Here is a 23,445-nt window from a genome sequence, read left to right as displayed (position 1 = left end):
TGATCAATGAGATGTTTGATGTCTTGAAATTCATTACATGAAAGTGGCTACATGTAATGGAATTGGTGACATTGCCCACCATAATCTTTAAGGCATAAATAAACAAAAATGTCACAGACCATGAACTACAGTTGAATTTGTGGTTTAAGTCAACTGAATTCATGCTGAAGTATGATTTTGAAACACGTTTTCATCCAGTATGTCGGTCTATTGCTGTAAAATTACGCATTTCTTAGATTTATCACTGTCCTCCTGCCTTGTCTTATCTGTCCAGAGACAGAGATCAGTGTTTCTGATCATTTGAACTGTTCACCAGTCAGGCCCTGCTAGCTAGTTCTGTCCCTGTGGCGTGCTTGTAACTTGTACTTGGCAGGCACGCTGAAAGATGCTGTGGGCTAGACAGAAGACGTGGCTAGACGCTGGGGGGTAGCATGAAGTGGGTGGTTTGTCATGGCAGTTTATTGCAGCGGAAAGTAGGGCGACAATGTGATCCAGAATAAAAGATTCAGTAACGAAGATATGTGGATATGGGAAGATTTCATTATTTTGACATAATATTGCCATAGAAAATGAAAATTATATACATTTCAAATTGTATTATGATGGAGACAATTTTATTCGGCTATGTATTTACCAAGTACAAGAAAAAACATACATGTAATAGTAAAGGTTCCTGAATCAAATAGCACTGAAAAATAATCCATTGCTTAACAAATTCACTTTCAGTACAACCTAAACTCAGGTGTGCCAGGACTTTCCTTGATGGATAAGAATGACTACCATAAGCATCAAATGAATAAAATAAGAGCCAAATATAACACTGGTCTGATCCAGTGCTTCTAGTCCATCCCTTACAGTCAGAATGTAAGTGCAACCCCAGGATGCAGTGTATTTAGTCATAAAAAGGACAAATGCTTGAAGATGAACCAGAAGCCTATGGGGTCTCAGAGTGGCATATGGTTATCAATCATGTTTTGTCAGGCCAATGAATTAATGTGACTCTTAATAGTAGTGTAAGTCAAAGTAACTTTATTGTCAATCAGACCATGCAACAAGTACTTACACAGACGATCGAAATTGCATTTACCCATACTCCAAATGTGCATAATACAACATTTTAACATTTGACATAATAGTGGAAACAGACATCAACAGGTTAAAAAACAACATATACGATAAGAACAACATATAGGAATAAAGTGCAAAGTGCTGAATAGCCGCATGGATACAATATGTTATTTTGCATATGAAGTGCATAGTGCAGACATTGAACTTTGTAGAGTTAAAAAAAAGAAATAATTTAGCAGTCAGTTGGTCCTTAGTGGGTGTATGTGGCGCAGGAGCACCTGTTCATTAGATTTTTTATAGTAAATAGGTTACAGGGAGTCTAGGCACTTTAATACTACTGTGCAAGTTGTGCTAATCAATTCCTAACTAGTAAAACACACATTTTTAAGCAGTCATTTGAGCCATCTGTTCAGGGAACTCAAATCTCTGTGCACACTCCTGCACTTTCTTTTACATAAAAAAATGTGTGTCAATTTAGTGTCATACATTTCACTATCCAATTATTATTATTTTTTAACCTGCCCTCTTCTACAAATATTTTGATTTCAAATGCCGATAAATAACTTACCTTTTCATAAATATAGTTGGTATTTTGAAATGCTCACCTTTGTTTTAGGTTACAAGCTATTCCGTATGCCAAAACCATGATCCCCAATGGGTGACCATTGAGCGGGAGTTGCCCAGAAGACTAAATGAAACAAGTGTTTGTAGAAAGTGCTACACAAGCCCTACAGACTCCATTGTTCTGGTCACATTGTCAGGTCAGATAAAATGCAATTTTCACAACCATGAACAAAATCATATGCAGCTTATGTTCTTAAAGTTAACTAACTATAGATAACGTATCTTGCTAGCCACTAAATACTTAGTTCAAATTGTGCTAGGGGAAACCAGCCACCAGCTCAATGAGTGGTTGAATAATTGCATGTCTACAGCTGATAGAGCAGTAATTTCCTTTTTGACCTATGGAGGGCAAACCACTTTGGGCCCAAAATGTACTCCCAAAGTGCTTTTAGTACCTGTCGGTTAAAATGACACCTTTACTCATCTGCAGTTAAGGGCATTAATGCATTTCCAAAATCCGTGGCAAAAAAGCGTATTACATTGAACTACAGTAGATGTGGAAACATATCTACATAACTGTTTTGTTTTTATGTTGAAGTGTGAAGTCGGGACTGTGGACGTAACATTTATTAACCCTTGTGCTGCCTTCGGGTCACATGACCCAAAGGTTCATAACGAACCTTCGTTGTGTTTACCCAATTTTACCCAATACAAAAACAAATAAAAATAATTTTCTTTTAACCTTTGCAATGTGGGGGGTCTGAGACAGCCCAACGGTTAAAAAACTTTGTTTTTGTATGCTGTAAAGTTGTCGCAATACGATGGTGGGTCACAATGACTGATGGGTCAGAATGACCTGAAGATAACACAAGGGTTAAGAGTTAATCTGTGAATGTCCTACTGTAGAATATTCGAGGGAGGGTGGTACATATTAGGTTTCATTCTGCATTAAACCATCAAGTCCTAGAGGATCTGTTGCTTGGCTGATACTGTGAGTTGTGTGATGTTTTACTGTTTATTGTAGGAGTACAATTATTCTAAGAAAATAGCATTATTTTATCACAAAAATAAATTATGCCGTTTTGGAGTGTAGTGATGCAGTGAGGCAATTCAAGTGCCGTTACATTGTTAAAGTATTAGTGTCAGTTCAAATGTTTTACTTGCCTAACTGTCAGTACTAAATTTAAAATGAACATTACTGACAGATCAACAAAGAATGTGTTGTGTGTGTTAAGAGTTGTGAAGATACTGTTTTAAGTGTCAATACTACCATTGAGCGTGTCACAAGGCTTTTATTTAACTTAAAAATCAAACACATTTACTTCATTATCAATAAAAAAAATATGGCTTAGCATTGAGTGTTCCTTTTCCCATGAGATGTGGATGCCACAACACTGGGGCATAACTCATTGTTTAAAAAGCTCTTAGGCTGTCACACATCTCTCTGTTGATTTATAAATCTTAGCAAATTAACATTTTCTTTATTGCTCATCATCTGATCCACTGCATAATTACCAATGATCTGTGTTCGACAAGGGATCGCTAACAGTTTGGGTAATAAGCTTTGTATTATTTTAAAACACGAGCATCACGTGTACTTATAGTTCTTGAATAGAAAACACACAATGCATATCATTTAAAAGTGAAAATCCACCCAACCATGCAATACAGTTCCTTCTGGCAAACAACAATGGCACCACTACACTTTAACTTTTAAAAGTGTCTTAGTTCTGGGCTGGAAGAAAAGCACACATAGCCTTTCTTCTGAACCAAAGATCTTGTCAATAACAGTTGGACCAAAGAAACCTGCTGACACAACTAGCATGAAAAAGTGTTGTAGTTGTCACACACCAATAGGAACAGTAAAAGGCAAATAAAGGACAAGCAGTTAGGCTACGTAATCATATGATACCAAACTTCCCAACCTAACAACCATAAATCTGCATTGCTTTACAAAGATCTATTAAAGCCCCAAATGTTTATCATGCACCAGTTATGTCTATCGTCAAACAATGTCAATCTCTTCAGAGGGGACCGCAGAAGGATCAAGTCCACACTGTTTCATTTGGACAGCGATGTCAAAAAGATAGTCGTAGCACTCACACCTGGAACAGACAAATCAGTCAGTTCAATCCCAGTATATTCAGAAATAACTGCCTTTTCAAATTCTTCAAAACAAAAAAACTAAACATATATGTACAGTACAATACATAAGATTGTTAATGTGAGGCCAATAATTCTCACATTGTCTTGGCTTTCTCCCAGGTTTCTCCCCACACGTAGACGCCATGACGACGGACCAGGACTGCACAAGCTTCAGGATATTCTTCCATTGCTAGTGCCATACGCTCCTTCAGGTCTTGCTCCTCTGGGGTATTCTCAATGATTGGCACTACCAGTGTGTCATTGTATCTGCCAATACACAGGCAATCAACAGTGAATTAATAGATTTATTTAACTCTTGTTGTTGATCAATGCAAAGTATCCCATGCTGACGAATATGTTCCAATACTATGGAAAACATGGACGGAATTGTTTAATTAAGATATTCATACAGAAATTAACATGAAAACAGAACACTACTTTTATTTTCATTGCCCAAATGAGGCAGTGTCATTTTTGTTTTACTTTTTAAAATGTATGTCTTAGACTTTTGCACAGATCTATACATTTTTTATATACAACCCTTCCTTTCCATCACAATCGGATATTTGTATCATTGTACCTCATACAACAGTTAGTACCGACCAACTAATTTGATTGGACACAAGGCATTCCATGAGTGATGATATATGGCAGTAAAAGCACTGGGCCTTTTACCTAAATGTGTATTTCTCCCGATTACATTACCGTTTTCCATCTATAAAAAAAAAATAGTAAACACAATCTGCTTTTGTGAAACAGCAGAACTATTTTATGTGAGCCCAATAAATGATTAAATAATAAAAAATAATCTGTTGTCTAAACAGTTGTGTAAACTAGAATAACACTAAATGGTGCTAGTAGAACTGTTGTGTAAGAACAGTATAACCCACAACCCAAGGTTGTGTGTTATTTCTGAATAAAAGCACCACTTGATTATTGTCAGCACACGGCCTGCTGCCTTGGATCTACTACCGAATCACAGCCAGGCTGATTTCAAGTACGCACTCCCTCTCATATTGCTTAATTTAAAAGCAGCCTGAAGATGCCCACCTGTAGTTGGTGCCGGAGTTGCCCTTACGAATTCCCTTGATCATTTCCTGGTGAGTTATCCGGAATTCCTTGCCAGGATACAGCAATGTTGCCATGACAGCAGCCTTTGAGTGGGTGTGTATGACAGCCTGGGCCGCTGAGCATTAGAATACAGTACAGGAGCACATACAGTTTAAACATTTTACAGTGAAAAGCTGGGACACATTTTTGCATCATTCACATGATCTTTGCTTCAATGAAGCATACAGCTTTCATAACACAGTGAAGTAACTTATTTATCACACCAATTCGACTGGCCCAGACTGCTGTGTCCTTCACATTATTTTATTGTTTGGCATACATAGTATGCCTACATTGCTCTGGACTATTACATTTTCTCTACATACGTATTCGATCCTTGCAGGTGGGGGTCTCACCTCTCATTGTGTAGGCATTCATAAACAGAGGGGTGCATTGGCTCTTTCTCAGCTTTTTCCAGGCAGGAGGGGAACTGATGTCTCTTTCCGCCACATCACAAACAAACATGTCTTCTGGCTGCAGAGTCACATTTACACAGACACATAAACCATGTCCTGTCAAAATCGCACACACAAAAATAGTTAAACACTGAATTCTATCTATGTACACTAGCATAAAGCACCCACCTGTATTCTCTCCTTCTGGACCCCTGAAGGAGCAATGTAAATCTGGTCTCTGAAAGCAGTGACAGAGATGTAGTCGTAAATAAAAGGATACTCACAAAAAAAATAAGTATTTCAATGTCGCTGTTATTCAATTGTAGTAACATGAAAATACTTAGTCCTACCCATGGCGCAAACTTATCCCTCCGCCTGTCCCGGTCACCCAGCCCAGCTGATAGAAGAGCCGACACAATTCTGGGATGAGCATCCGTGGATGTTCCTTATCCTGAAACATGAACCAAATATTTTCTAACATATAAACCCATGCTTCTAGACTAATGGATGTTGATAACAAGTTACTACTACATCTTGGTATGAGTTTGATAGCTGGCCATTACCTGGCATGGATCAGCATGACTCTCTCCATTGCTTGTGTCACATAGCGAAGACATTTCCGTTGTAGGTATTGCCTGGATATTGCTTGTTCTCCCTGGCAACATAGCCATTACAATTACACACATGACATGTGTATATACCAAGTAAATAACATTTACATTTGATACATTGTGAGGACATTGTCCAGTCTTACCTTGGACTAATATCGCAAGAACATTGCACTCGACATCTAGGAGCTACAACGTTATTAAAGTGAATGAATCGTCATACTTGTGCGACAGAATCATTCTGTGCTGCTGTTCAAACGTTTATGGCAGTGCCACCTACTGGACTGGACCGTGATAGCAGCATTTAGTCCAACTTCAGAACTTGCAGGGATGGTTTAGCCAAAAATCTTAAATACAAAAGTGTCCTCTTACCTGTAGTGCTATTAATCTATCGAGAGAGTTTTTAATGTATCGGCCTGTAGACCTACTGCCTTCTCTCGGATATGTTGGACCTACGGCTCTTAGCTTGTGGAGCTCAAAGCGTCCTAATAGTTTGCCTAATTTGATAAACTCAACAGCAATGTCTCTTTCCAGAAATATTTACCTGATTTTTCGAGCAAATCTACAGACCTTGTTATGAGCAAAAGTTCAGTCTAAAAAAAGTTTCTAGTCTACTCTTTTGGTGTGTTCATTTTTTCAATAATTATCTGTGATTTGGCTCTCAAAACATTCCTTTAGGTCACAGGCCTAATTCCACATTCACCTGCATCTAATACTGAAGGACAGAGTCTGATATCTGAGGGTATAGACAACAATACCCAGAAAGTAGACGCTAGCTGAGTAGGCCAGCAGGGGGCACAAGAAGAATTCCTGTCCAAAAACAAGCCAAGGGAAAATATCTCTTCAGATGAGTACACACAGAAAGAATGAGGTATCTGCGTTTCTACAGTTATTCCTTTGGAGGAGCTTTCCTGGAAATTGAATTGGAATATGCTGCAGATGAAAGACAAAACATGTTAAAACATTATATTGTGATGTGAAAGTTGTCTTTGAAAAACTGATTTTTGGACTGTTTGTCACGTTGCAACTTATGGGTTAAGGATGGGCATTTGTTTACCATGCCTTTCGTTGTACTGTACTTGTACTTGTTCAATAAAGTTGAATATAATATAAATCTAAAGACTACATAATTTTTTATTAAAAATACTTCGAGAACACCGAACTTAAACTTAAACTTAAATTAGGGTGTCCCCCATAATGAGAAAACTTAATGTAATTGGTAATTATTAGGCTATTATTGTTTTTTGTTCACTTGATGAACGGTGAACTATTTTCGTTTGTGTCTATCCCTTGTTTACTGTGTATAAATCACTGTGAGAATCATAATCATACAGTTTTCATCAGTATCTAAATGGTGTTTGGAGAAAAAAAATCCCCAAAACAAGTGTTTTGATTTACTTTTGTTGGCTACATTTATGGATACAAACATTTAATTGACGGTCAAGGTCGACCTTGAAAACAAGGTCGAGATGTACTAAAATAAGAGAATTTTAGGTTTTCTTGTGATTTTGCTTCGAAGGTGATTGATGAAAGATATTATTTATATAGTAAGTTTGTTTGCAATATTCATTTATTTGTATATTTAGCAAAAGCTGTTATAGTTCATCCAGTCTTAAAACTATGCAAATTATGTTTTGATACTCAGTATCCTATTTCACAACACCCCCTGGTGAAATAAAGACACATTCATCTCACCAATAAACATTTATTGCTTTGATAGTTACATGTATACAAGAAGTAGTAAAATACATGTCCATTTGTCTTAATAAAATAAATATCATTTTTTGTTTAGCTTTCATTCCCATCCACATTCACACAGTCAAACATATAACTAAAGCGAAATTACAATTGAAGAGGTCAGACAACAGTGAGGACAACCTTTTTATACAATCTTGGACCAATATGTGCATTGAATCAAAAACAGATACAAAATAGACAAGTAGGATTATCTAAATTTACATTTTAAAATAAGTATTCATATAAAAATGAAAAGAGGAAAAAGCCAAACTAAGAAAGATGTAACAAAAAAATTGTTCTAAAATAACTCCTGATATCTACGGTAGATTTTGAAGATGCATGTCAAGATTTAAGTGAAGACTCAAGTATGTTTCATAACTGAAATGGTTGCTTTGCATTCTGAGATTCAGCTAAAAAATGTAGACATAGCTGCTGGTATTTTTGCCAGGCACCTTGTCTTGCTTTAGCTCTGAGAAAATTACACAAGTTAATTTGACTTTATCCTCTAACAAAAGTTAACAATGATCAAATAACACCACCCAGTTCACAGTAGACATGTGAAAACCGGTTCTCTTTTCAGTATGTCTGTCAACAACACTGCTGATTAAATTCGGTATAAACATTATCTAGCTTTCTGAAAAAAGACAAAACAATGGGATATGAATATATGAAATGTAAATGTATATGAAACTAGTTGATCACTATCCAAAATAAAAAGTCTAGCAACATCACTCTAAATTGGTTATATGGTGTTCCTACTGTACAGTATCTTATTCAAAAACCTGAACAGAGGTTATGATAGCAAAAAGTGACAAAAATTGCCAGAATTCTATACATTTCATATGTACTTGTTCTAGAATATGTATACAAAGTGCAAGGAGGCACTTTAATTGTGGAATTATAAGATGGTGCAAAATTACTAAATGTTTTGGTTTCTATCTCAATGATTTTTACAGACTACTTGTGTTGAATTCAGCAGTCTGTAATGACCCTCCCCAGCATTCACTGCAAGGTCAATTTTTTTGTTGCGCAATCTTATTGGTCCAGACCCAAGTGAATGTACAATGCACTGCTGTACACATATTCCAGTGGCAGATTGATCCTGTCCTTAATGGCAAGCTACTCCTGGTGTCTTTACATTTAGCATGTCGACACTGCATATACAGTAGGTTCTGGGAATAATTCACAACCTTTTCAACAAGGATGGCCCAGCCTTCCTCATAGATTGTGCCACTAGTATTTTGCTGGAGTTGATACTGGACTTTCTCTTGCTCAGAACTACATTTCTAACAATATGGAAAATGTTGTTGTAAATCAACATTGTCATAATCATCACATTAACTGCAGTTTGCAGTTGACATCTTCAAGGCAAGGTTGTTCATTTAGCAAATAAATAAACAATTTGAAAGAAAACACACAGCATGGATAGAGTGCACTGAACTGCAGAGTAACAAGCTTGAACCCTGTGTATGAACCCTGTATTCTCTGTCTCTCTCAGTTTGTACGTCGGTCTATTTACTCTCTTTTTGATCCCTCTGTCTCTCTCTCGCTCTTGCTCTCTCTCACACACAAATATCCACAAACAAATTAATATACACACTTGGACAGAGATGAACAGACATATACATATACAGACAACAAAAAATAGATTAATACACATGGTTGGTGTATTTGTGCTGTTGTATAGGACTGAACCCAACAATTGTACCTGCCTCTACACGTTTCTCCTAATACCCCTTCCTGCTTTGACCGCTGTCTATAAATATGCTGCCGCATTTAGAGAAGAACTCCACCCCTCTTTAGAAGGTTAAGTCTAGAGGTAAGCTCTAGTGCTAGTGGCTTGAGCATGTGTACCGACACCAGAGTTTAATCCTTAAAGTCAAAACAGTCAAAGGTATTGAAGCATTTGTTTCCTTATTAACCTGCATTTCTCTCATTCTGTCACCAGGGGTTCCATTTAGTTTATTTGTCAGCTTCCCTTTACTAACCCTGCTGATTTTTCACAATTTCAGAACCTGTTTGCTGCTAATGTTCATGTGTACTGAAGGGCAGTGCACTCCTGAAACTATTAAGGTTGTAAAATATTTCCCATGTTCTTGTCTGTCTTGGGAATTCCCAGAGTATGCATTACCAAGGCTTTCAAAGTTAATTCAGACTTAGTGCTATTAAAAGGCAGCAAGTTTTGAAGGTGTCAAAGCCACTCTGGAAAGCATGGATGAATTAAGTTGATAACCAATTAATAATAAACAATTATGGAACATTTGATAAGATGATTGAAGATGCCGTGGATCCACATAACTTGGACTAAAAAATAAATGAGCAATGTTTACCTGACAGAGTAGAAATTATTAGTATACTTAAGTCCTTGTACAGCAGAAACTTAGAAACCTATCTCATGAGCACATATTGTATTTTCTGATCTGCAACCAAATCAAAACAGATCCTTTAATAGAAAAAACAACAGCAGAAAATACATCACTAATCTGTGTATATCAGAGAGCATGCAGCATTGAATAAGGCTCACAATACAGCCATCTGAAGGGATCTTTCTCACAGCATAGTGCCTGGTAAGCACTATTTCTATAATAGATATCATGGATATTACTCATAAATCAGTTGGGACAAAAGTATCAACCATAACGCGTTATGGTACAGTAGGTTCTCTGGCCAGACAACTGAAAACAGAATGTCGGACCCATACTGAGTTGTGTACTAGTTCAGTTCACTCTGACTTTTGATTTATCGTGTTTGTTTTGTCGGCAGAGAGAAAAGCTTGTGGAACTCAGGGTAAGGCGGAGCAGGGTCTTGATCTACTTTACTCGCGTTTCCATGGTTCCTCCTCAACAAGAGAGAAATCTGCAGCGTTGCCATTTCTGCCCATGGTTACCTGAAAGCAATTACCAGGGACATCTAACTTTGGGACCAAGGCACAGTCATATATAAACTGTCAGGGGTTGGGAGCAGAGAAACCAATGTGTCAATACTTTTTGGCCATCTATTTACTGTGAATCTGAAGATTTTAAAACTAAAAGATGTGAATACTCTCTGTATACTGTCAGTAGACACTGTAAGTATCTTGGATTTTGATTTCAATGCAATTAATTAGAGACAGGAAAATATCAAAACAATGATAGTTTTTTTGTTTTCTATGTTGGCCATGTATGTTATGGATTCTCTGCCCAACAAAATACTAAATAACTGATCAAATTAAAAAGATTTTGGAAAAAATGTAAAGCACACCAGAAAGCAACTGATTACCACTATATATCCGACAACAACAGTTGTCACATACAGGCAAAGCACATGGATTTTTATAAGGAATAAATGCTCTGAAAATGAGAGCATTGTTGTTTTAATATTGTGGTGTAATGTGTTAAAGATGGCTGCCATAAATGACTATTGAAGGATTTAATAGGCATTTTTGGTTATTTTGGATAAAATATAATGAAATAGCAGTCTTCGTGAATACCCCTTAACCTATAAAAACTTTTTTTTTTTTTATTGCCCAACATTTTTATTTAATTATTTTGATTGGGCTGCCACAAATACATGTCCAATTAAGAAAATCGTCACACCCCTTTTCTTTTGACCATCGAAGACATATCACAGCATAACACATAGCAATGCTTGATAAAAGACAAAATAGGTTCCTTAAATACACCTTAGGCAAACTCCATAAGGATACAATATCTAAAAAGGTAAAGAAAAGTACTCTCATAAGGAAGTTTTTAAATAAAAATCAGATGTTATGTGGTGATGGTAATATGGTCTTCACACCAAAATATTGATAAGATTTGGAAATAAATAACTTATTTAAGGAAAACGACTTGATAAAAACTGCTTTTTCATTACAGGTGAATGAGGAATAAATGTAAACATATTTATTCAGCTTGTTCACCTTTAACATTGTTTGCTCCAAAATATCCTTATAAATATTTATTTTTAAATTTAACAACAACACGACACAACACAGACTGGAAACAGGGGGGATTTTTCTACATGCACGTCTCTATATCCGTAAAGGTAAAATGTACCTTGCAGTCGTCTAGCAGGACGGAGTTGTGGTTTGTAGCATAAACACACTGGTTGGTGTTGTTTTCATAGAAGGATTGTGTTTTTGACATCTCAAATTCATCTACTCGGGCCTGCTGGGCATCAAACATGTCAAGCTCATCCTTGGAGAGGTAGTACACGATTCCTGCTCCATACGAGTCCCCAACAACATTGACAGAGGTACGGAACCGATCCCTGAATGTTTCGGGAGGGAAAGACAAAGAAACAAGAGCCATTAGGTAAATCTTTCAGTTAAAAATACTTCTGAAATTAGGGAATGATGCAGTTTTATGTGTGTCTCTCTGTTTGCATGTGTACACTGGGCATTGTACTCACAGCAGCCAGTCGACAGCTACCAATAGACTAATATCTTGGGTTGGTAGCCCAACAGCAGTTAGGATCAGAAGCATTGTTACCAGTCCAGCACTGGGGATACTGGCAGCTCCCACACTGGCCAAAGTGGCAGTCAGACTATAGTTGGGATCACAGAACATAGTTTATTCCACTTAGTACTAGGACCTTCGAAAAGTATCCAGATAGGAGGGTTAAAAGATTAAAAGCAAGACATAATGCTAGAAGAAGCATGTTCACATTGTTACCTTGAGAAAGGTTATTTTGTCAAAGAGTCTACAGCAGTGTTTGTTTTTGGGCATGTGAATTCAGACCTTTTTAATTATAATATACTTAAAACATTTCAAAATGAAGTGTCATGTTGGAGACATACCTGACAGTAATAATTTGTCCCCAATCCAGATGGATGCCATTCATTTGGGCAATGAAGATGGCTGCCACAGCCTCGTATAGCGCAGTGCCATCCATGTTGATGGTGGCACCCACAGGGAGCACAAATCGTGTCACTCTCTTGTCAATGCCCAAGTTCTCCTCCAGGCATCGGAAAGTGACAGGGAGGGTTCCAGCGCTAAGAGAAAACACATGCAAATGAAGAGATGAGAAAACATAATTAAAAATGAATTAAGAATCTAACACAAATCTAACACAAAATTAAATAATACTAAATTAAATAAACACAACAATATTATTGATATGATAAAATCTTAAATATATTGCAATAAAAGAGTGTCGTAGGTCAAATTAACAGAATAAACAAATGAATACCTTCACAGATAAATCTTGACAGAACAAACTTAACATTTTAGTTACGTTTTTGTTAAGTTTTTGAAAAATGTCTTGTACTGTATGTTTCAGAAACTGAATTACGCTTAGAATGGCATTATATTTATACATATAAATGTACTTAAAATATAATTTACTCTGTTTATTAAAATGAAGAAAAAAAATACCAAAAGCAGTTGTCAAACAACTTTGGTGGAGTGGACCATGAATTAATCTGAAAGGGATTTTCTTCAACTTTGAGTTTGAGTCAGAACAGAACTAATTTAGTATTTTTGTTTTAATATTGTTTTAAGTAAGTATCACAGGTTTCAGTAAAGCGGTTCTGTCGAAAGTAGACCAAATGTGACTTGCACATTATTTGGTCCTCAAAGCATCACATGGTCTCTCATTATGTAGGATAAAGCCTAATGATAATGTTCCTCCAGGTGGCTCACCAGGTAAAGCGTGCACCATGTAGGCTAAGGCCTTAATGCAGGTGTTTGATTCCAGCCTGAGCCATGTCCTGCATGTTCTTCCCTCTCTCTCTTCCTTACATTTCCTGTCACTATCACAATAAAGCAGAAATGTCTAAAATATATATCTTTAAAATGATAAAAATGATTTGTACTGACGTGTAAATTATGTTATAATCTATGGTTGCCACTTCTGAATACTTCAGTATTGATTCAGTAATTGATTCAGATGACAGTGTTATCAAGGTTATAATACAAACTTTAAGATACTCACTAATTTGTCATAGATTTTTTAGCACTTTTGGATACAGGGAATGATATACATAACAATTATTTTTGTCAGACCCATTTACTTTTTTACTTCTTCATTCTCTGACTATCCATTGCAATACTATTCATCCTATCATAATAGTTCTGGACTGACCAACAAGCTTTGGTTTTTCAATAACATTTTGAGGAGACTCTTGTACCTGGATGCAGTTCCAAGCGCAGTGACCCAAGCCTGGAAGATGCCCATGAAGAAGGTGAAGGGATTTTGCCGAACAATGACAAAATATATTAAAGGTAGAAAGATGCCACCGTGAATGAGGAGACCCACTATTACTGTGACCATATACATCCCCAGTTGTCTAGCAACCACTTCCAGGTCATTAATCGAGATGATCTTCCCACAGATGAGACATGCGATACCAATTGGTGAATACCTGGAGTTTGGGCATTGGATTGAGTTGGGTTAGGATTAGGTTTTGGGACAGAGTGGGTAGTGTTTTTGTAATGTTATGTAGATTAATAGTTTCAGTTAGGTAAGTAGTAGGGTCAAAATAAATGGATGATAATGTTAGGGTCAAGGGCAAGAGGTCAGGAGAGTGAGAAAAAAGAGAGAATACAAACATAGGTTAGTAGGAAAATAGGTTATTGATTTAATTGAGGTGAGGATTTCATTTTTAGGTTATTTTAAATTGGCTATACAGTTTGTTGGGACCTACCACATGATCATGCCAACAAGCCTCATAACAATCTCGTTGAGGACATTGAAGAATTCCAACATGAGTTTGGCCTTCTCTCCCATTCTTCCCATGCTAATTCCAAAAGCGATGAAAAATCCAATAAGACCTACAATTCCAGATAAGAATCAATTATGAAATTGTCTTAAAGTCCCTGAACCAAAACTCATGATTTCTGGTGGCATCTTATGCAAGCACCAGTAAGGTTTTATTCGTATGTCTACATATAAAAATAATGGTCCAGAACAAGTTGAAGTGACTTGAGATTGGCCCTCTCCGAGAGTTAATTTACAATAAAAAATATCCTTGTACTGTAATATTTTCTCGCAAATTACTAAATTAGGAAATGTAATTGTACCAACCTAGGACATTCATCCCACTCTTGAACTGAAGGGACTTTTTGATGGTGAACTGTGGTGGTGCTTTAGTCCTGTTGGTGGGCACCAGGGTTTTTGTGTTGACTGTCTGGATCTAAGGTGAGAAACAAATATTACATCGATATTATGTGCCATAGTTTCAGTGTACGTGAATTTGTAAAACAATTATGGATGCTTCTTACCTGCTGGAAGCAGGCTTGCACAAGGTTTTCTGGGAATAGATTGCGGATTAGATCAAAGAAGGCATCCAAGCTGGAAACGTCATCGTTCTTCTTTCCCTGACCAAGGTTAGCCTTTAATTTAGGGTTCCCTGGGTGAATGACCAGCACCAAGATTACTCCCAGGACAGCAGCGATCACTGTTGTGGACATGTAGTACACCATGGCCCTTGTGCCCAAACGACCACTGGATTTGGCGTCAAGACCAGCCAGTCCTGTAGAAGAGTCCAGTTTTATTTACCAAATAATCAATAAATACACTGATTTGTTACAATTAATGTTGTATAAAGAATCTGAATAGCAAGTATATGCAATAGTAAGATTTTAAGGGTAATAAAATGTCATGGGAACAAAACAGCCTATACATCTGTTGCCATATGATCCTATGACCACCCTCGGTTCTTTCAACTGCACTCACCTGTAACCAGGCTAGAAACAACTAGCGGTAAGATGAGCATCTTCAACATTCTCATCAGGATGTCTCCTGGGAATGCAATAACCATGATGACATCAGGGGGGAGCGGCGAAATGTACCGCAGCAGCATTCCTGATATGGAGCCCAGGCACACACCTAAAAAATATAGATGAACACAAACGGACCATTATTCCCCTACAAAGTACACAAAGTAACACAGATACATAATCATGAAAACGATCTGACTCCATTATTATGGTAATAAACTAGGGTTTAGATTTTATTTTTTATCAAAATGACAGCAAATCTATTGGACTGTGCAGACAATTCATTAGTTCCCAATTGACTGTATTGGGAAAAACGAAAGCAGGAGTCAGTAATAAAACAATGTGTGAGCCACTTCTGATCCTCCAAGACTTCAATGGCCTAAAGGCTTCTAAAAACCATCACTTTGCTTGTGATCAATAACTAGCCAGGATTTCAACTGCAAATTTTGTACAATTGCACAAAATTGTTTTGATTGTTCTGTAAACAGCCAAAATCCATCCATTAAAGCAAAAACTGCAATCAGCAGCAATCAGTGGATGCTACAGTAGCAATGGCAAGGAATTGTTATAACCTTTTAACTATTAGAAATGTAAACATGTCCCTAATATTTAAATTATCTATTTATACAATCATTTTCATATTAAATTAAATTGAGAAAACTTACCAAGGATGGTGAGGGTAAGAACCATGTTCTTCATAATTTTATCGCATATTCCCCAACACATAGGTTCAGGAGGATCCACCATGGGTTCCAAATGGCTTTCATGCATTCTGACCTCCACTTGCTTCTGCATTGTGTTGGCACTGAAAGAAAGAGAGAGTTATGATGAATTTTGCATTTGTTTATAGCCTCACTGTCATCACACAATATCAAACATATGTCTTGCAGGATAACTGTTTATTAACTGCTAAAACATTTAAGTATTCCTATTCATTTTAGTGAGTGGAAAACATGCACAATTATTTTTTTTAAAGGATCACTTGCTACTATTTTTTTTACCATTTTCACTTTTCTACTATTTAACAATATTATCATGTCTGCTGGTATTTAAAATACATGGGAAATTAGAGAGTTAAATTATGACGTCACCACAACCCCATTGTCCTTTCTTCGCATTCCATCACATGGACTAAAAAACATTTGTTTGTTTGTGCACGTGTATACAGGTAATATTTAATCACTCAAAAATTCAAGTGTGTTTATGTGTGCGCCAAATGTCTGTGGACAGTTAGAGACTTAAGCTTATCCAGGAGGATCACCTCCTGAGCTGGTCTGAGGACACAGCAATTCACCAGTGATGGAGCTTCTCAGTAATCTTGTTCCTATGAGATCGCAGACCTCACTTTCAGGTCATCCCCTCATCTCACACTTCTGCCCATCCTTTCATCGGTCAGCCTGATAACGTCAGCACAGCAAGTCTCTTGGCTTTGTTGTGGTCTGGCTTAAAAGCTCTCTGACTTAACCTTCCACCCCACAGCTCTTTAAATCCTTTAACAAGTGTAACCTGGTGATGTTAGGTAACTCAACATCTTCCTGGCATTTGGACACAAATGTGTGCTTCATGTGTGTTGGAATTGTATCAAAGATCATGTGACATGCCTGGGCCTACAACAGTAAGAAGACTGTCATATTCTCATGGCTCTGATTCTAAGCACACACCTTTAAATAGATTGCTATTGTAATAGAGACTTGAGAGGTTTGAGAAGGAATGACCCATGTTTAATCATCTTTGAATTATATTTGCACAACTGTCATCTCTTTTTTATGCAAACTCTCTTCAACTTAAAACGTGAGGGTGCAGGCTCTTCAAGTGGCGTGGCAGAGGTTGGGAACAGTTGAGCCTCACCAAGTCAATCAGAGACCAGTCTGATACCTTGTGCTCCTGTTCAAATGAGACGTAAGCTTATTAAAGAAGATAAAATTAGCTTGTCAAGCACACTGCTGATTGAGTTGCATAACCACACAGGGGCTTGCCAGGAAATGTTAAGGTGTCACCAATCACTCGCCAAGCCATGATTACAGAGCCATGAACAGGGGATTACAATTTGCTTCAAGGCCTTTTGGTCAAAAGTGTTCTTTCTTGCTCGGCCAAACTCTGTGTAAGTTTACAATAAAGACTTGACTTAAGTGGAAGCCACTGCAAAAATTAAAACACTGCTGCATGAAATGTGGTATGCTAACACTGCATGCTTAATGCCATATTTATTGGGCATGTTGACAATAGCAACAGAAAATAAAAAAACGTGTGAGAAATAACAGATGCAACAAGCATACAATTCCGTTAGACTTAAAAATGGTTGTGACGGTTAAATAATTTAGGAAAGCCTAATGATAGTAGCGATTTCAAATATTTTTCCTTAGGCTGGTGATTATCAACAGCTCCCTAAAAGCTAGACCTGGATGATGCAGGCAGGTCAAAGATAAAAAGACTGGAAGAGTACCAAGTGTCAAACCTTGGCAAAAAGGGATGACCTCCAAGTGTCCATCAGAAGGTCAAATAACAATTATCAGAGGTCTCATACAAGTTACCTGTGCTAGTGCATTTGTCTTTTTATTTCAGGATGCAAATAAATACCAGTCACTACCGGGTTCATATACTTCAGTTGAAGTATACATCATACTACTTAATGAAGCCTTGATCTGCATCTGATCTGCAACAGCATCAAGTCATCCTACCATTTAAAATCCCTAGCAGCCACTAACAGTTGTCATAAGATAATAGAATAAACACAGATGAAAGTTCATAAACAGTAACACGTTTTACGAACATCCAGAGGACAAAACAACAACATAACGTATCAGCCACAAGTCCCCAAACATCTTCATGTTACCTGTAGTTGAGTCTGACGCTGAATTAGGAATTGCTTGGTATAAAGTTAGAGAATGATCAGAGGAGTCACGATTTATCCATCTGGCGATCAAGTCCAAATCCACAAAAAAGTTATTTATCCCCTGTTAAAGGGACTGAGGAGGAGGTACAGACACTGGGCTGAACAACGATTGGGCAGAACCTTCTCAGTGTCCAGTTGTACACAAAGAACGAGTGGAGATCATGAAAGTAGTTGAATGGTATCCGTAGTCACAAAAGCAAGCATTCAACAGCATATGTAAAGTTGAACAGAGAAACCGTCTGGGTGGACTGTGGGCTCCCAGAGAAGAAGGGCGGAGTTATTCAGCTAAGCTTTGTTGTACGCAGAAAGTGAAAATCCTTGTTGCCACCCCCCTCTCCCCCTCCAGTCTAATCCCTCCAAAAAGCAGGCAATGAACTTTTTACCCTTTAATGTATGATCAGTTAAAGACTCACTGCTGTAGATCCTAAAACTGTGAGAACAAAAGACTGCAAGCCCATGGTCTAATAACAAACGGAATAACCTGCTTTTGATCCATGTGTCTGGCTTGCCCATGAGTCCCCACAACAAACTCAAAGTTTTTCACACTCCTACCTAAGAAATATGTGCTTGCTCAAACATTTGATTCAACATTAAATCTGAGGAAAGTTCTAGTAAAGTTCCCATTCAAATCATTCAGCCATGAGGGAATGCTTCCAATTTGAGGAAATGTTTCACTTCAGAATTTTGAACATCACTGTTATACATCACCCTATAATAACCACATTCTCTGCTGCAGTAACAAAATTACTCTGAGGACTGCACTAGGGAAACTGACTGCACTTGACACGTGGTAGGAGACACATATCTCTTTGTGTGAGGGTTCTGAGGACATGAGGTCCTCATATCATGTGTATTAGTGTTGCCATCCTTTGTGTTGGATGAACTTGAAGTACTAAAATATAAATTCAAATCAAATGGACTTTAGTCAAAACTGGAAGATCACTGCTGTATACCCAAATAGTGTGCATTGATGAGATGTAACGTTCCCAAAAGGAAAATTCCAACATAAGGTGGATATGTAATTTGGTCAACTTTTTCCCTACCTTTTCAAATGTCCCAATTACCTGTGCATGACATATAATACTTTTCTTCAAGAAGACAATTCATTGTAAAACATAAAATGAACTAAAAGATTCCTAGAGGAAATAGCTATTGTACTATGGAGCTAGCAAGTTGATCTCTGCTCTCTGATCCAGGTGTACAAAGTTAACCATCTTTGAGCTGTGCATATCCTGAATCAGGGAAAGTGAGATGATGCTCAGGGCAGATGGTGGGTCATCTGCTGGAGCGTGTGCCCCTGGCTTGGCTCCGCCCATTCTCCAACCTCGAGTACTCATTGTGCTGTGCCGCCTGACCACACACGCCACGCTTAGACAACAGGTGTCTATAATTAACTAATCTGTCCTGAGCTTTCCTAATCCATCACACACCATTGCATGCATATGGAGACATTTTCGTAATACAACTGAGAGAAACTTGATCATGACAACATTTTGTAATAATATGATTTGCTTGAGTGTTCAAATAGGTTTTGTTATTTGGATTACCCAATATTCTTAGTTTTCACTAAAAAATATTGCAACACATTTTATATAGCAAACTGTTACACAAATGTGAGTGCGTCTTTAGTCAAGACCATTGACATATAGTAACTCAAATTCTGGGTAATAGAATATAAATCTCATGCATGCACTATCCCCTTTCACATAACACAATGTTGGGTTATGTGACATGGGACATGGGACATGGTTGCATGACAAGGGGGTTCAAATTGGTCTTGGCCCCCCTCCCATTGAAACAGTTTTCCCTCCGACATGAAAATTGCCGGGCCAATGAAAACCGTGTATCTGATATGGGAGGGTTTAATTCAATGACTAAACAGAGGAGTGCCATTGAGGCATTTTTGTTAACAATCAACTAACATTTTGCTCTTATTGGTTGTATGTATGAGGGGGAACTATGCACCATTTCAACAATGAAGAATGGTGGAGGCAACATCAGTCCCAAAGTCAAAGTGCTTCAACAACATGTTAGCAGAAACACATAAATTCCTGTTTTACAGTTTTCATTATGGGTGTATTGCATGTAGACCGATGGCAAAAACAAGCCCATCTTACACATTGTCTATAACAGGAAAATGTAGAAAAGTTCATGGTTGTTCATTCTTTCTGAAGGCATGATGCACTGTGATGTACTTTACACCAAATGGATGTACATGATTTTTCTTATAGTTACAAACTGACACAAACAAACCAAATAACATGAAGAAAATTGCTAAATACATTTTGTGAGCTCATGAAACGTATGAAGAACATTTGATAATGTGGTGAGTAACATTGCAGTTTGCGAATCAAATTATTATCTGTAACATTATTTTTGTTTATGAGAAATTATTGAATGTGTTAACATTCTGCATTATAATGCTCACTGGCTATTACAGTGTTTATGAAGGGTTGTCAGTTTGCATGTGTGAGTCAGAGGATTCAAGATCAAACTTGTTGAATTATCAAATAGGGTAAGAGGAGGAAGCAATGGTGACAACCCAACATTATCATTCCCATGTGTTCGGACTGAACAAGACATCACTTAAAGGCCACAACATACATTACTCGGAAATTATGAAAGCATGTTATTTTATGTTATATCACCACAGCAACTGTCCATTTAAAGGCATCTGAAAATGGAATGCTTAGAAAGGCTTTTTATTACATAAAGCCTATTAATTGTTAATTGACCATTTAGGGGATACTTTTCTCATTGCATTGCATAGGTGTTTACTGTGCATGCTTTGTGAAGGAGAATATCTCGGTGTATATATACTGTACACAATTTATAAGTAAACAACTTAATTTCACTGCAGTCAGTCACGTGGACTGCTGATAAATGAAGTAAAGAAATGTCATCCATCCTCATTGCTTTAAATCAAAATGTTCCCTTAGGTAAAGCGTTTTAAGGTGCATTATAATTCTGATTGTGAATGATGAATGAACGTGTGCATGTGTTTGTCTTTTCAGCACTTGCAACAAAGTCTCTGAATGTAAAAGCATCTCACTTAATTTGCAGATCTCATCCATTCTCTCACCATGCATGTATACAAAGATTCATTTGTTGAGTAAAACAATAATTACTTGAGCAAAATGAACGACCTTTGTGCCAACGACACAGGTCACATGCTTTAACCATAATTAGCATGACATTATCACAGCATTCCCAACCATTACCTTTATCCTATAAGACATTGGCTAAATCTGGACACAGGCTGAATTTCCATCACTTGTACTGTCCTATACAAATCTAATATACCTACAATAAACATTCAGTTGTAAGCATGTTTATAATAAACATGCCTATACATATTTGCCATACACAATCCATCATACTATAGTTTTTACTTTATATATCAATTGGGTAGTGCTTACCTGTGGAAAGTGTATTGTCTTGTCTTGTCCTGTAGGATTTATCAGCTACTGCCTAAAGAGAGTAGACTCTAAATCCTACTAGAATGAATTATCAGTAATTCTGTAGGCAAGTTTATTCAGTTGCTGCTTCAGGTCCTGGTCTTCCTTCTCTACTGTGATAGATCCCTGCACCTCCCCCTCTGCAGCTCACACAGACACACAGACACACACTGTACAAACACACCTCCGGTGGGGGGGACTGGAGGTGAGAGGTTCATCTCTTTTGGGGAAAGGGTTATTCTAAGGGAAAGTATTTCCCTGTTACTATTTTTAGTTTCATTTGAAAACACAGGACACTGTGGTGTAAATTCAAAAGTCAGGACCGTTAGAACAATCACTACATACGGTCAGTTTATTAAATAACATATAATAAAGTTTCTCAGCCTTATAATATATTTTTCGAAAACTTTTTTTTTTAAGGTCCCAGTGTTATTTAAAATGGCAAAAATCACATATTAAGTCATAGAGTGTAGACTCTATGACCCTTTAGCATCCTTCCTTAGCAGAAAGGGTTGTTGTTTAGGTTAGGTTGGCCAGCATGCTTTATGTAATTGTGTTGGCTCAAAGGTGAGTCCTAAATAGGAGTGAGGGAGAATGCAGTCTGAGTCTGAGTAGTAGGGGATAAGGATGGTAAATCCTCCATGACTGACAGCACATGTTGGACAGTCGGCAATGGACCTCACGCATACATACCCACACACTTGCATGAACACGCATGTGCACACAAACACATACACATTAACACTTCAATTGAAACATGCTTTGCACATACCTACACATGTATAGGTGAACAGTGAACAGATCATTATGGTTATTATGCATTTCTTAGTATTCCCTAGCTCTACAGAATGTTCCAAAATGCATTGAATAGGTTGAGTATATAATAAGCTGTTGAATGTAACTATGCAAAAAATATTTTTTTACTTTTTTCCCCTCCATTTTCACATTTCCATTTGCACTACCACTAAAATAATTTCTAGGTTTACATTAATAGTAGTCTTTTTCATTGTAATAAATTGCTTTCAGACATCTACAGAGCAGATAACATGAGAATCACTGCAACTCCAATTTCTGTTAGTCTCACAACAAATACCCTAAAAGATACTTCCCAAAATGTTTTGATCTACCAACAACCAAAGGCATGGTTGTATACTATGCAAACAATCTATTTCAATAATATATACAGTTAGTTGTTGATTGTAGGACTACTTCATCCTTCACATATCCAGTCCCTAAAATTGACCTCCTTGACACACCTGACCTCTTACCTCTAAAACTCCTCTGACTGGTCAGAAGTTCAAACAGGAACAAATGCATTGCCAGACGTCACTATAGCACAAGACAGAGATGCAGGTATTTTGTCAGTAACTGTGGCAGGGATCTTGTCCTTCAACTCAACTCGATGAATGTGAATGTCAACATCTACAGTCATTAAAGATTTGGGAACCTTGAGTCTGTAGTGTTGGCCTGTTGGGGTAAAAGACATGCACAGCACCGTGATTTTAGTTTTGTGTTTTAGAACTGCTGGAATCAAGTACTTATGGGTCAACATTTTGAATTGAGCAAAATGGTGGAAACTTGTTGAATTAAGAATAACATGAAACATGTTTGAGGCCAAACGTCTGTCTTGTGGTGGCAATTGGCAGCTTGGCACCCTCTGAGTGCCCTTAAGTCAATCTACCATGCGACCTGGCAGAACCTAAGACCAGCTTATCGACTGACATGTGCATTGAGATTTATTTGATGCGTGGTGGCAAAAATATTTCC

General features: G+C 37.4%; 2 protein-coding genes across 3 annotated transcripts; both read right to left on the bottom strand.

The window, feature by feature from the left end:
• Positions 1-2,904: 2,904 nt before the first annotated feature.
• Positions 2,905-6,156, bottom strand: apip (APAF1 interacting protein). The gene is made up of 8 exons (XM_062471649.1): positions 6,037-6,156; positions 5,846-5,937; positions 5,633-5,733; positions 5,472-5,520; positions 5,244-5,361; positions 4,828-4,963; positions 3,877-4,044; positions 2,905-3,737 (listed from the first exon to the last, which is right to left on the bottom strand). Exons 2-8 carry the CDS (start codon positions 5,897-5,899, stop codon positions 3,638-3,640), a joined length of 726 nt encoding a protein of 241 aa, XP_062327633.1. The 5' UTR covers positions 5,900-5,937; positions 6,037-6,156; the 3' UTR covers positions 2,905-3,637.
• Positions 6,157-7,581: 1,425 nt separating this feature from the next.
• On the bottom strand, positions 7,582-21,704 carry LOC134028146 (excitatory amino acid transporter 2-like). Of its 2 annotated transcripts, none has more exons than XM_062471529.1 (11): positions 21,640-21,704; positions 15,993-16,132; positions 15,284-15,436; positions 14,830-15,080; positions 14,633-14,741; positions 14,253-14,379; positions 13,737-13,970; positions 12,405-12,599; positions 12,017-12,151; positions 11,662-11,875; positions 7,582-10,514 (listed from the first exon to the last, which is right to left on the bottom strand). In XM_062471529.1, exons 2-11 carry the CDS (start codon positions 16,120-16,122, stop codon positions 10,443-10,445), a joined length of 1,620 nt encoding a protein of 539 aa, XP_062327513.1. In that variant the 5' UTR covers positions 16,123-16,132; positions 21,640-21,704; the 3' UTR covers positions 7,582-10,442. The 2 variants fall into 2 exon arrangements, with proteins under 2 accessions (XP_062327513.1, XP_062327512.1); XM_062471528.1 differs by lacking the exon at positions 21,640-21,704 and adding an exon at positions 18,161-18,451.
• Between the last annotated feature and the right edge of the window lie 1,741 nt (positions 21,705-23,445).

Source organism: Osmerus eperlanus, chromosome 10 (genome assembly GCF_963692335.1).
Source record: "Osmerus eperlanus chromosome 10, fOsmEpe2.1, whole genome shotgun sequence".
In the NCBI taxonomy this organism is placed as follows: domain Eukaryota; kingdom Metazoa; phylum Chordata; class Actinopteri; order Osmeriformes; family Osmeridae; genus Osmerus; species Osmerus eperlanus.
This window is presented reverse-complemented; position numbering and strand designations above follow the sequence as displayed.